Source organism: Tamandua tetradactyla, chromosome 6 (genome assembly GCF_023851605.1).
Source record: "Tamandua tetradactyla isolate mTamTet1 chromosome 6, mTamTet1.pri, whole genome shotgun sequence".
Taxonomy (NCBI): domain Eukaryota; kingdom Metazoa; phylum Chordata; class Mammalia; order Pilosa; family Myrmecophagidae; genus Tamandua; species Tamandua tetradactyla.
The window spans coordinates 83633097-83647621 of NC_135332.1; the positions used below are offsets into that span (position 1 = coordinate 83633097).

A 14525-nucleotide genomic window follows, 5' to 3' on the forward strand; every position below is an offset into this window, starting at 1 on the left:
TACCCGAAGGCTCTTCTGATGGCTGGACTGGGTCTGACTGCTTGGAGGTGAAAGGCAGAGGCTAACAATTCACACTGCCTCTCCAGGGGATGTCTGAGTAGGGCAGAAGCTCCTGTTTTGAGGCTTTGGGTGAGACCAGAGATTCCCAAACCTATTATCAACAACACTTGGGATGCTTGAATGAAATCCAGATTCCCTGACTATTCTAGGCCTTCAGAATCTGTATACCCTGGGATGCGGTCTGGGAATCTGATTTTCAGCAAGATCACCAGGTGATATAATTGAAACTCCCCCTGTGAGTTCTGCTGAGCCTAGTTTTCTTGACTCCCACGAAACAAGATCCCATGAAATAGGAGGCCTATTCCATTCAGCCTGATGGCCTCAAGATAGCCCTAGGACCTGGAGGGAGACAAGTAGGCACAAGGTTCATACAGCAGATCTGATATCTATGTACGGGGAAGAGGTGGTGCAGATGGAATGGAGTAGCAAGAGATGCCCACCAATCTAAGGGGACTGTATGGCCAGGGATCCTTCGTCCACATAGAGGGCAGGCAGTGAACCCAGGCCTGCACTTGGTACCAGGGAGAGAGTGGGGGCACCTCTTGAAGCACAGGCCTTTGAATTACAGCGTCAGGCAGGGTGACTACTCCTGATTAAGGTTCTGGTTGCATCAGGACACCTCCAGGCCTCAGTGTCCCCTCAGCGGCTGCCCAGTCGCAGGGGTCGGAGGTTACACGAGACCTCCGTGTGGCAGGTCCTGAAAAAGGTCTCTCCTCTCCTGGAGCATACCCTCATGGTAGAAGGAAGCCTCACGCCAGCTGGGAGCCAGCACCCACTTCCTTCAATCAAAAAAAGATTTATTAGGGACACAGCATGCAGTGCAAGGCGGTGGTCGGGAGGCGGCGGCTAATCCCTCTGGAATCCTCCCGGTGCCGGAACTGTCCCAGGCTACTCCCGATAGTGGATGCGTTGATGCTGGATGAGTTGGGAGCTCTGGCCGAAGGCTTTGCCGCAGGCCCCGCAGGAGAAGGGCTTCTCGCCCGTGTGGGTCCGCAGGTGTCGGAAGAAGTGGGAGCGGCCGCGGAAGGCCTTGCCGCACTGCGCGCACTCGTAGGGCTTCTCGCCGGTGTGGATGCGCTGGTGCTCGATGAGGACGGAACTCCAGATGAAGGCTTTGCCGCACTGGCTACAGGCATAGGGCCGCTCGCCCGTGTGCAGCCGCTGGTGGCGCACCAGGTTGGAGCTCTGGCTGAAGGCCTGGCCGCACTCGCCGCACTTATAGGGCTTCTCACCGTTGTGCGTTCGCAAGTGCTGAGTAAAGTGCGAGCTGTGGCTGAAGGCGCGGCCGCACTGGCCGCACTCGTAGGGCCGCTCGCCGGTGTGCGCACGCCGGTGCTGGATGAAGCCAGACCAGCCGCGGAACGCCTTGCCGCACTCGTGGCAGGCGTATGGCTTCTCGCCCGTGTGGATGCGCTGGTGCTTCAGCAGCAGCGAGTTGTACCTGAAGCTCTTGCCGCAAACCTCGCACCGGTGCGGCTTCCCACCTCGCGGACCGCCTGGCCGCGTCCCGAGGTCCGGCTCCCGCTCCCCGCCCGCGGTCCCAGGGGAGCCCGGGGGAACGAGCGTCATGTGCCAGCTGCCCCTCCGCGGGGCTCGGGGCGCGGCCCCGGGCGCTGAGCCGGCCTCCGGCCCAAGGCTGTCCCCACACTGGGGCCTGCGAGAAATGTCCCTCAGGAGGCTTCTCAGCGCCTCCCCGTCCTGACCCTGTTCGTCCTCAGGCCCTTCCAGTTGGGGGGACGACGGCGCCGTCTCGGGCTCGGACTCAGAACCTGCAAAATAGAGAGGCTGCTAGCAGCTCCCCTTCCCTGTCCGCCAACTGCTCAGGGTCCCTCCCGGGCCCAACCAACCTGCGGAAAAGGAGAAAGCCAAGCACCTGGAGGGACAGGGCGGCCTCTCTGGGAACCTACACACCTGGAACTAGCAGAGGTGGGGAAGAGACTGAGCAGGCGCACTCTCCAGGAGGTGGCTCAAGCCAGCGTGTGGTTTGGCTGTGGCCTCAGATGGGGCCTGGTGAGCTCGGGTTGACAGGCCTAAGCCCCAGCAAGGACAGAGCTGCTATTGCATGGGGCAGCAGGGGAGGGGAACGTGTGTAGGCACAGGTGCCCATAGACCTGAGTGGAGGCTAAAAAGTGGCAGTCACATGCACATGAGGTAGATAGGGGGCTAGAGGCAGAAATCTGGCCACCATGGACCGGGATGCAGAAGCAGAGCCGGGAACCAAAAATCAAGGAAGAAGTGGGTTGTGGAAAGCATCTGAGCAAGTTGACGGCTGAGAGCCCAAATTGCTAGGGTCTCCAATTTCACACCATGGCCTCTGGGGACCAAGATGAGTGCAGGTAGAAGAGTGGGACTCCCGACTGGGTGGCTCAGCAACATGCTGGCCGCAAAGGGAGACGGGCAGTAGCCAAGGGATGTGGGATTTCAGGAATGATTGCGTACAGGTGGGACTGTTAAAGATGTCTGAGCGGCTGGACATGGCCACAGTGGTCACAGCAGCCCTGAATTGGTGGGCAGATCCCACACCTGTGTGCGGACCCTGCACTGGGCTCTGGAGATGAGGCCTGCATGGATGTTGCCCTCCCGGACCTGCAGGGTTGATACTGAGGGCGACACTGGAACACAACCCTGGAGGCCGAGGGGGCAGTAAGCAGCAGCAGGTGGCCAGTGACACAGCCCAAGGGTGACACAGGCCAGGCTGAGGGGGCAGGATAGACCCTGCCCATCTGCTGGGCAGATGACATGCCCCTGCTCCAGAGGATGCCGTGGAGGCCACCTCGCCCTCCTGGATAAGCACATCCAACGGCCGGGAGTGAAGGCTGGTCTCAATAGGGAAAGCCTGTAGGCCATACCAGTTCCAGAGCTTCTGAGGAGGTGGCCGAGACCTCTGTGTCATTTGCATCGCAGCCCACCACCCCTTGCCCACCCCCTTCGGAACAGTTGTGCTGAGAGCATGCTTGGGACCCTGGCCAGCAGGTAGGCAGGACACACAGGCCATACAGAGAGCCCCACAGTCTGCCTTGGGCCTTTGGTGGCCAAGATGCACCGTGGGATATTTCTTCAGGGAGCAGTGGCCATAAGGAGAACAGAGCCAGCTATGAGCCATCCACGTGTTAGTGTCCACAATGAAAGACAGAAGATGAAGGGTCACCAATTTAAGGCCCTGTGTGGCAGCCAGAACACCCCCAGCAGCACTGGAAGGCAGGACGGGCTGGGGCCCATGGCTTGGTCGTGAGGCCTTGGTGCTGCACAACAGACACGTTTGAAAGCACAGCAGTGTGCTGGGCCACAGGCAGGCCCCAACTGGAGGCTGAGACCCTGGCTGCAGCCAGAGGATGCTGGGCTGAGTCCTGACCCACGCAACTCCCCTCGCTAATGACCAATGCCCCTTGCTGGAAGACTGCAGAGCTTTGGCTCCTCAGTCCCTGCTGGACAGCAGACCAAGGACCTGGAACAAACAGCATATGAGCCAGTGAGAGAAGTGGCATCTGGGAGGGATTGAGGGGCTGCCTGGAAGGCCCCATGGGCCTGTCCAGCTGTCCTCCCAGAGGCTGGGAGGGGACCCATGGGAGGGCCTCTGAGGGTGCAGAATCAATCTAAGGGTAGACAGAGCTGGGTAAGGGTACGAACTTACCTCCCGGGATACAGATCCTAGCCTGGTCACTGCAGTAAAAGCAAAAAAGCAGGGTGGATGGCACAGTTGGGGCTGAAGACTCAGGGATGTGGGCGAGGCTGTACCACTAAGGCTGGAAGATATTTGGGGGACTGGGGAGAGGCTCGGCACCATGAGAAGCTCCGTGAGGGATGCTTGCTTTGCATTGGCCAGACGGTGCTGGGCATGGGGCGGGTGGCCCCAGAGGGCAGGATGGTTTTCTTCTCCATCCCAAACGGAAGGAACGGCACCACGATCTGGCTTTTACCACCAGAGGTTGTGAACTCTCCCACCTTGGGTCCTAATTTGGCCCCACAGTGACCTCGGCTATCTGAATCTTTCACAGAATATCCTGTTGGTCCACTATTGACGGCAAGAGGTGGTAAGTTCACCAGAAGCCAAGATTCAGGCTCTCCAGGACTGGATTGATGTTGCATGGTGGCTGGGGGCTGCCAGGCCAGTGGTCTGGATGCATGGGCCAACTCCACAGCGAAGGGCAGACACCACATCTCGCTCCACCCACCTAAGGAGGCCCAGAGCCAGACAGAGCTTGGAAGTGGGACAATCTCCTAGTGCCCAGGGTGGCACCTGGCCCCTCTGCTATCCTCACCAGCTCAGCCTGGAGCTAACTATGCTCCCAGTCCAGAGGGAGCTGAGTCACTCTTGAGCACATACTGGGCCATGTATGGCTGACCCAATCCCTCTGGCCATGGCTTGAGGGAGTCGCTGTCCCAGAATCTGCTCTGTGTATAGAAGGCAGCTCACTTAGCTCTCCTACATAATGCTTTGGGGAAGAAGTCAAGTGGACGCCTGGGACAAGGGATTGCTGACCCTAGAGATACAGGTCAGTGCCCAGGATCACGAGGAAACTGTTTCCTAGGGGAGAGAGAAATTCAAAACCATGTAAATTGGAGAATTCCTAGGGCCATACATACATGTCCAAGACAAAAAGCATGCACAGAAAGGAACAGGAGGCCTCTATGCTTTGGCCTGGAGCTACTCTGCAAGCTCACTGTTTGGATAAGCTCTGAAGGAAAGCACTGGCACAGGTCAACCTGCAAAAGTCGGGAAAGGTGTTTTTTCTTCTTCTTTTTTTTTTTTTCTGTTAGCTCCTGACATTCAAGGAAAGCTCTGTCATAATACTAGCTGGATACAAGCTTAAGAGGTACATGCCCCAAAGTCTAAAATCCAGTGATAACATGCTAAAATATCAAAATGCCCAGCTTTCAATAAAGCATTACAAAAAAACAAAAACAAAAACAGGAAGTGATAACCCAGGTAAAGGAGAAGATTAAAGCATCAGAAACCATTCATGAGGAGAAACAGACCTGGGCATTTTAGACAAAGACTTAAAAAAAAAAAAAGAGTCCTAAATATGCTCAAAGGGCTAAAAGAAAATATGGACAAAAAACTAGAGGAAATCAGGAAAACAGCAGGTTGAACACAAAGTCAGTATCAATAGAGATATTATGAAAAAAAGAACCAAAGTCAAAGATCATAACAGTAATGTAAAACTCCCTAGAGGAGTTCAAAAGTACACTGGAGGGTGGGCCATGGTGGTTCAGCACTCAGGGTTCTCGCCTGCCATGCCGGAGACCTGGGTTCGATTCCCGGTGCCTGCCCATGCAAAAAAAAAAAAAAAAAGTACACTGGAGCTGGCAGAAGAATCAGCAGACTTGAAGATAAGGCAATTGAAATCACCTAGTCTGAAGAGCAGAAAGAGAAAAGTGAACAGAGCCTGAGAACAACATCAAGCATTGTGGGAATTCTAGAAAGAGAAGGAGTAGAGGCAGAAAGAATATTCAAAGAAATAATGGCTGAAATCTCCCCAAAGTTAGCAAAAAACAAAAATATACACATACAAGATCTCAATGAATTCTAAACAGGATAAACCCAAATAGAGTCACACCTCAAAATATTAAATCAAACTGTCAAATGCCAAAGATAAGAGAGAATTCTGAAAGCTGCAAGAGAAAAGCAATGTTGTCACATACTGGGGACCTTAATAAGATTTAGTGCCAATTTCTGATCAGAAACCATGAAGGAAAGAAGGAAGTGGCATGACATATTTAAAGTGCTAGAAGCAAAAAATTGCCAACCAAGATTTTTATATCCAGCAGAACTGTCTTTCAAAAAGGATGGAGCGATTAAGAGCTCCCCAGACAAAAAAAAAAAAGCTGAAGGACTTTGTCACCACTACACCAGCCCTACAAGAAATGCGGCAAGGAGTTCTGCAGGTTGAAAGGAAAGGATAATAGTCAATAGATTGAAGCCACATGTAGAAATAAAGTTCTCCAGTGTGGATAATGACACTAGTAAATATAAATGCCATTACTATTTTTGGTCTTTAACTCCACTTTTTACTTCCTACAGAATCTAAAAGGCAAATGCATAAAATATAATAAGTCAATGGTTTGGGACTCAATGATTAACTATGTAATTTGTGACAAGAACTACATTAAAGTGGGGGACAAAGGGATACAGAAACATAGCTCGTGAACAGTATTGAAGTTAAGTTGGTAACAAAGCAAATGAGATTGTTATAAACTGAAGATATTAAATTTAAGCCCTATGGTAATCACAAAGAAAGTATCAAAGAATATGCAAACTCAGACAGAAAGTAGAGTATGGCTTACCAGGGATAGGGCTGGGGGCAGGAATAATGCAGGTTCATGTAAACTGAGTATAGGGTTTTGGTTTGGGGTGGAGGGAAAATTCTTCATGGATGGTGGTGGTGGTAAGGGGACTGTGACATCGTCAATGTGATTAATTGTGCTGAATGGCATCCTTGTGAGGGGTTGGGATGGCAAGACTTATGGTCTACATATGTTTCTACAATTAAAAAAAAGGAGAAAGAAAAACTCAAGAGATAATGACAATTAAATGCAATATATGGCACTGAATGGGATCCAAGGATAGAGGAAAGGCCCAAAAGGACATAAGACAAAATTGGAATAAAGGCTGTAAGCTTTATATCAACATAAATTTCTTGAACTTGCTAACTGCACTTAAGGTGATTACATAAAAAATGCTTGTAGGAAATCTACATGGAAGTATTGTGTTCAAGGAGAATGAAGTGCGCAACCTGCTCTCAAATGTTGGGAAAATAGATGGAAGGTGGAAGGGATGGAGGGAGGGAGGAAGAGGGGAAAAGAAAGAAAGATTCCAAGGTGACAAAATGTTAAATTGGTAGATTTGAATATCTGGAGTAATGGTATGCTGGAGTTCTCTGTGTAGGGTTTGTATTGTTTCTGCAATTGTCCTCTAAGTTTGGAATTATTTCAAAATAAAATAAAGATAAAAAAGAACATGGTCAGGACCACGAAGTACAAATGGCTTAGTGGAAAGACAGGGGTCTAGAAAGACAAAGACTGAGATGAGGGGAAGGAGGTGAGGGAGGGGTGGGGGTGGACCTGTGAGGGTGGACATCCAGTGTGAGGTTGTCTACCTGGGAAGAAGCACCAAGCAATCCAGTACAGTGGCCGTCACCATGCCCACCCCACCATGTCACCAGGCGGCCATCACCATGCCCATGCCCCCCCATATCACCAGGTGGCCCGTCACTGCACTCATACCCTCGAAGACGCCATCTGTCACCAGGCTTGTGCTCCCGACGACTCCAGGTGTCCCGCCACTGTGCCCATACCCCCAATGATGCCAAATATCCATCACCATGCTTATGCGCCAATGCCTCCTGGTGGCCGTTGTCGTACGCTTATGCGCCAATGCCTCCTGGTGGCCGTTGTCGTACCTCCACCCCCCAGGGCATTGATGGAGCACGATGGGGTGGGGATGGAGGTGCGCATGGGTAGGACAGCACATTCCCACTCCCCAAGGCTCACCTGGCTGCTGCTGCACAGCTGACACGGACCCTGATCTGCTATCATCCTCTGTAGAGACCAAGTACATGTGGGGGAAGGAGAAGTGGCCCTGCTCCCACTGGCCAATCAGGGGAAGATGTGCCTCCACACATCTGGGCTCTGTGGGTCTAGTGTGCTGGCTCCCATTGGGGGCATGTCCTCTGGGGGTACAGGAAGACAACTGCCGAGTTGTGCCACCTTGTGGCTGAGAGGCAGGGGAGGGGAGGAGCTGTTAAGAGCAGCAGAGCTGACCGACCTGATGATGTCACAGGAGGCTGGCAGGAAGGAATGTGCTAGCCTCAGGAGACCTGGGCAGGCATCTTCTGTAGCCTGGTGATGAATTTGGAGGGCAAATAGCCAAGGAGCTCCGCCTCAGAAGGGCACAGAGCCCAGAGGCATAGGCTCGGGGAGAGTCTGCACTCCACCCCCATCCCCGACCACATTAGTGCCTGGACCAGCAGGTGTGCTGGGGGCAGGAAATCCAGAATGGGCAGCAGGGGGACCGAGGCACTGCAGCTACCCCACGAGCCCTCCTCTTGCCTATCTCCAGCAGAAAATACACCAGACAGAATCCTGAGAGTGCCATCCCCACAGGTACTGAGAATGGTATGTGAAACGATGGGCTCTGAGCAGTCAGGATGTCGGGGAGAGTGGGGGCAGTGGGCGCTGCAGGGGACTGCCCTGACCCCCCCAGATGCCCATGGCTCAGTCTCTCCCTGGGCATAGCTCTACTGCTTCAGGCCAGTGGATCAGAGGTGGAGGGAGGGAGGGGGAGCTGTATCTCCCAGGGGTCACCACAGGTACCCAACAGGGATGATGGGGGCTGCTACACACTCCTCGATGCACAGGGCAGTCCCCACCAGAATGAGGGATGCAACTCAAAACATCAAGCAGGTTGTGGAGAAACCTCTCAGGAAGGGGGCTTCTTTGCTTCGGGCCATCACCTCCTGGGGCTGTGCATTGATGGCCAAGGGCGTGCCAGGTTGGGGACAGCTCTACGGGCCACCCCAGCTCCAGAACTCGCTGCGGGGCTGGCTGCAGTCTCTGTGGCATCACAGCTCAACTCCCCCTGCCCACTTCCCCTTCCCCCACCCCCACCCCCTCCCTATGGGTGTTGTCCTGAGAGCACCAGCCAACTTCCTGGCACAACCCGTGTCCTGGCCCAACCTCTGACCTGCTCCTGAGATCTCCTAATGGTGGGTGGGGGCCTCAACACAGTGAAATCCTTCTGGAACTTGAGCTGACCTGTGCTCATATTCAAAGGGCGTCTAGGCAGGGGGAGTTGGGGATCAGAGGTTACCAGGACTGGGCCACTGCAGAGAGGCAGCGGAGGGAACCCAGGGTGATTCCCCACCTGCTAGCCGGGTGGGCCAGGGTGCCAGCAGGCAGGGGCCCAAGCCCAAGGACAGTGGTGCAGGGAGATGAGTCCCTGCTGGGATGTGTCCAGTGTGGGGGCCCTGTAGGAGCCATCGGGAGCAGGTGGCTGCAGGGTCTGGGGCTCAGGCGAAGGGTCATAGCCTCAGGAATTATCTGAGATGAGACTGGAATTACAGATGGGAGCAGAGGAGGGGGACTGAGAAGGGGTCCTGGCAGTGGGGGTGGCCAAAGATGGGCTCCTGGTTCAAAGCTGCTCCAGGTAAAGGTGCTTTTGTGCTGGGTCCAAGCAGGGCCCCCGCTCCCCAGCCCCGCCCTGTCCAGCAGCAATCCTTCACTCACCAGGCCAGCAGGTATCCCTCCCAATCTCGACCTCCCGCACATCCTGGAGATTCAGGTCCAACAGCCCCTCTTCCCTCTGTGGCTGGGACAGCTCCTCTGGGCTGGAGCTGGGGGAGCCTGGGGGGAATGGGGGACTGTGGTCCATCTCCCATTGCCCACCTCTGCTCCTCCCATCCCCCCAAGAGCAGACTGCCTGCTCCCCAGTCCACTCCTTACCCTTCCAACCCCAGACCCTCTGCAGCCAAGGTGGCCCGACCCCAGACGGTAGCTGCCCTCTACTTGGTGCTCCTGCAGGAGTGCCCTTTGCTTTCCTCCCTAAAACAGTTCAGGAGTCACCTTCCAGGAACCCTTCCCATGGTCTTAGCTCCCTATCAGGGCTCCTGCCCCCCTCCCCACATCCTACTGAGACTGCCCTGGAATGATAATCCTGCTCCTCAGCCTCCAGCCTGGCTCCGAGACTGCACCCCCTCCTACCCCAGCCCTACATCCTGGGGCCCTGAGATCCCAGAGCTGCCTGAGGCCTTCCTGTCACGGCCCCTCCAGACTCCTGCTGACCCAACCAGGCGCCAGGCCCCACTATGGAGGCCCAGGGCATGTCCACAGATGGGTAAGCCTCTGACACCACAGACCACTTCCAACTTGGTGGTCCACTCTCCCCAGTAGCCTGTGTCCCAAAGCCCCTGGAGGTCCACTGTGTGGCCCACTGACCGCTCGGAGTCACAAAGTGTGGCTTGTCCTCAGAGGCCAAGCTCACCTAAGGCTGATATCCAACTATGGGACTAGCAATAAACTCTTTCTCTCTTTGAAACTCTGGGGGGTCTCAGGAATTGGTCATTTGAGTGCATCAGGCAGAAAACTCACCACCTCTGTCGGTAACAATTGGAGCCCCTTGCCCCCCTACCCTGGGCAAGGAGACAGAAACCATCCCTGCCCCCCATCAGCAGCCACCTGCCCCACCTTGTAGAGCCTTTCCTGGGGCCTGGGAGGCCAGGCAGGCAGGCCCCCACCTCACTGCTGGACTCTCTCCCACTGGTTCCACATCTTGGCTCTATGTGGCCAACCTGATTTGTTTCCTCTGGAGCCGGACCCCCGCCCCCTACCTCTCCTGTAGGACCTGACCCTGAAGGCAGCCCACAGCCCCTCCCGCAGCAGTGGCTCCCCACAGCAGACTGGTCCAGGCCCACGGTCTGTCAGCAGGTCAGGGGACCCAAGCCTGCCTGCCAAGAGCTCGGGGCCCAGGCTGGACATGTAGCCTCTGCAGGGAGCCTGTGTCCCAGGTCCCCCTCCCCATCCTGCACCCCCTGTGCTGCCCTCTTCTCTGTTCACACGCCATCCCAAGATGATCTGCCCACCTCCCCTGCCAGAACAGAACCCCCCATCAACACACAGAGGAGCCATGATTTGCCCTCCAGAGGAGGCCCAAGGAGTGGTCAAGAGTGTGGCGCAAGTTCAACTGGCCTGGTCTGAATTTGGTTGGTTTCCACTTGCTCGGCTCTGAGCCTCAGTGTCCTTTTGGTGAGGGTCATGTGAGAAAGTTAAGGTACAGCCCTGGCTGGAAATTCCCACTGAGCAAAGAACAGAGGCTCGGGGCCTGGGGTAGCAGCTGGCATGGAAGTGGGGTACAGAAGCTGTTCCACTGCAGGGCCCAGCTCCAATTCCTCCAGCCTCTAGCTCAGAATATATGCCTGGGGACACCTGGACCCCTTCCGGGCAGTGCCAGCTCCATCCCCCATGCCTGCCCCACAATGTTATCTAGTATGAACCCAGGAAGTAGAGCTTGGAGACACAGCTCTGCCCTGTGCCAGTCATGGACAGTGCTGTGCAGGTGTCAGAGTGGAGGGAGGTTCCTGAAGCTGGGTGGCAGTGCTGGAGCTGAACTGGATGGTCCCTACTCCTGGCTGTGACCTGGATGAACCCCTCACTCCCAGCTGTATCACCCATGCAAGCTAAATAATCTCTCTGGGTCTCAGCTGCCTCCTTGATAACTGGGCGACCATCAGGACTCACCCAAAGGGCTGCGACCAAGGGCCAAGGTGACCAGGCCACTCAGCCCCCGGCATGGCATGGCTGCTTCTCAGTACATGGCAGGGGTCTCCACGGCACCGTGTGCTTCAGCTTCTTCACTCCACCCTGCTCAGGGTAGACCCACCAAGGGCAGGAAGCCTACAGAGCAGCCCAACTCCTGGGCTTGGCACTGGCTGCAGGGCCCGGTGCAGGGGTCCTGGCGTGGGTCCTTATTCTGCCATCACAGCTCATTTTCTAGCCGACAAGCTCAGCTGTGAGGGCACAAGGCCAGGCCTTCCAGACCACCTCCCACCTTGGCGCCCCTGGCCTGACAGGAGACCACAGGCCGCCTCACTGGGGGTGGAGAGAGGCCACGGTTTCATCACTGCAGGTCCCTTGGGACCACAGCCCAAACTAGGCTGGCAGGAGCTCTGAGAACTTCCTGTTTTCCTGGCTCAGAAACAAAGGCTCAGAGCGGGGAGGCGACTTCCAGTTATCCTTCCCTCCCCCAGCTGCGGATGTCTGAGGTTCAGCTCACGCCTGCACTCTCCCTAGACCCCCACCACCTCTTCAGTCCTGAGGGTGCAGAACACACACCCACGCCCAGCAGAGGTGTTTATGGCCTTGTAATTGGCCAGGGTGAGGTAGGAGGTTTGTGGTGGTGTGCAAGGGGCAGCGGTGGGGAGGGGAGCGCAAGCCTGCTGGGGCAGTACCATGTGGACGATCACGGAGGTGGCGCAGCGCCTTGTGGTGGTGGGCTCCAGGAGGTGTCCCTGGTGATGAGACACTGACAGGGGACGTGGCAGGAGGGGGCTCCTGGTCGTCCCCCAGGGCCGCCATCTTCCCCGAGGCCTCCTGAAGGTGTGCACACCTGGGACCTGGGGAAAATGAAAATCATGGCAGGATGAGGGGGTCACGGGTGGCAGGCCGGCTCCCAAGCAGTGCCAGGTGAGAAGGGGCTCAACAATCAGTGAGGGAAACGAGGACGCCAGAGGGAGAGCAGGTGAAGACACGGGTTACACAGCGTCTGGGACCTGGCCTGCTCTCTCGGTAAGGGGCATTTCAAGGACCGTGTACAGAGCACAGCGACTGACAAGGACAATGTCCTTCCCCAAAGCCTTGGCTACTGAGAAATGCATCCTGGCTCTTCCAGGAAAACTTCCCGCACTGCAGCTGGAGCCACTGGCCCAGGCGAGGGAAAGAACCTGAAACTTGGCCGCTGGAGCTGAAGGGCTGTAGATTAAATCTTAAGGAAGCTTTTCCTGAAAAGCAGAGCAGAGAAGTTCCTAGAAGACTCTTCCGGCCGCAGGCTTCAGTCATCCCACTCAGGCCCTGCCCCCAGCACCCCAGACTCCTTTGGGTCAGACATATTTTCCCTTAATTTGGTTTGCAGAGATGGCTTGAGTAGCTTGTGTTGAGAGGGTTTTGTGTGTGTGTTTTTTTCCTTCCATATTGTGATAAAGTAGAGACTCTATTCTGGGATGTAAAGGGGAAGGTGGTAAGGACGTTCCACAAGGGCTGCAGATGGGAAGTGCTTCAAGAAAGCAAGGGAGGTAGCCTCAATCTAGTCGCCACATCATGCTGCGGCCTCTGGGCAGACCTCATTCCCTCAAGGTGAAAAGGGGCAAGACAGCCTGGTAAGGTGGACACAGGTGGAGTGTGTGTGTGTGTGTGTGTGTGTGCAGACATGGTATTTAGGTCCCCAACCACCTCAGTAACATCTTTTTTTTTTTTAACTGCATTGTTTTAATACCATGAAATACAAGTATAAAACAGTGTACAAGTATATCTTTTACTAGATGGAGATGAAATAATACATTAGTGTTTTTACCAGAAAATCACCCAGTCCCAGCCGCAACCAATGGCTTTTCACAGGATTTTAGATTTTATCGTGAATAAAAGAGGTCACAACTTTTTCCACTGCAGATTTACACGTATATCTTAAAATTCCCAACAGGCTGCTTTGAAGAACTGCTAAGAAATACAAAATCGCCTTAGCCAAGAGTTTTGAATAATATTATTTCATACTGGCCGTGCTCTCCCTTGCATTGGCATTGCAAAGACACACTTATTTCAGATTAAAAAAAAAAAAGTACAGCCTCAATCAATAACATCTTAAGTCACTTAGTTAATACAGGGGGACCCCCATCTGGGAAAAGGGCACGTGCACTGCCTGCTTTGGAGGTGGGGTCAAGGATGGAAGCCCTTTAGTCCCACGGATGCCAGGGTCAGCTGCAGTAGGTCCCACCCCAGGCGGCTGCAACAGGCTGAAGAGGGAGTGGGGCCCAAACGCCCCCCGGGTCGAAAGCGAACATTCCTCCGCCCCTCGCCCGGCCCGGAGTTCTGTGTCGCGTGGGAAAGGGCAGTATCTCGGAGAGCTCGGGCGCAGAGCGCAGCGGCCTGCCCCGGCTGAGGTCCGGCGCCTCTACACCATGTAGCCGTGAGACCTCAGGCCAGGGGGCTTTCTCCTGGGCTGTTTCCCATTTGCACAACGGGGACAGCGACAACCGTCGCCCCGCAAACGGAAAGCCCCCTATAGCCAAAAGCCAGCGCTCTGCGGCCCGCTTCTGCTTCCGAGACCCTCAGCACCCGGCTCTGGCGCCCGAGGCCAAGGTCAGGGCGAGGGGCGGCTCCGTAGGGGTCGGCACAGCCGACCGGGGCGGGGTCAGATGAGGCCGTTCTGGGCCGCGCAGCCGCCCAAGCCGTACCCGCGGGGTACCCAGAACGGCCGCACGCCCGGGAGGCCTCCGGCGCCCCATGCCGCCGACCCCGCCGCCCGGGCCCATGCCCACTCACCTTCCGAGCCCCGAGGTGGCCGCCCGTGCGCGCCGCAGGAAGTGCGCGCCGCGCCCCGCCCGCCGCAGGCCCCGCCCCCGCGATCGCTTCCGGGACGCTCTAGGCGCGGGAAGGGCCGCGTCGCTCGGTGGCTTTAGCGGCGCGGCCGGGTGGCCAGTCTTCCCCAGCCAGGCCTGGCGGCCCCGGGTCTACAATCCCCAGAACTTGACCGGGCCCCCGTCTCCGTGCCCCGTGCAGAGGCGCTGCTCCTCCGTCCTTGCTAGCCTTCTCTCTCTTTCCCCCATGCTCTGGGCGCGCTGAGACCCGCTCCACCTGTGGTCCCCGCTCCACCTGTGGTCCCCGTTCCACCTGTGGTCCCCGCGCCACCAGCAGCCCCGCTCCACCTGTGGTCCCCGCTCCACCTGCAGCCCCGCTCCACCTGTGGTCCCCGCTCCACCTGT

The 14525-nt window shown here is 56.0% G+C and overlaps 1 protein-coding gene across 3 annotated transcripts; it reads right to left on the bottom strand.

Annotated features, from left to right (window-relative positions):
• Positions 1-840: 840 nt before the first annotated feature.
• On the bottom strand, positions 841-14125 carry GLI4 (GLI family zinc finger 4). Of its 3 annotated transcripts, XM_077166616.1 has the most exons (4): positions 14086-14125; positions 12003-12167; positions 9286-9402; positions 841-1829 (listed from the first exon to the last, which is right to left on the bottom strand). In XM_077166616.1, the coding sequence occupies exons 2-4, from the start codon at positions 12127-12129 to the stop codon at positions 949-951; spliced, it is 1125 nt and encodes a 374-aa protein (XP_077022731.1). In that variant the 5' UTR covers positions 12130-12167; positions 14086-14125; the 3' UTR covers positions 841-948. The 3 variants fall into 3 exon arrangements, with proteins under 3 accessions (XP_077022731.1, XP_077022732.1, XP_077022733.1); XM_077166617.1 differs by lacking the exon at positions 9286-9402; XM_077166618.1 differs by lacking the exons at positions 12003-12167; positions 14086-14125 and having other exon boundaries at positions 7552-9402.
• Between the last annotated feature and the right edge of the window lie 400 nt (positions 14126-14525).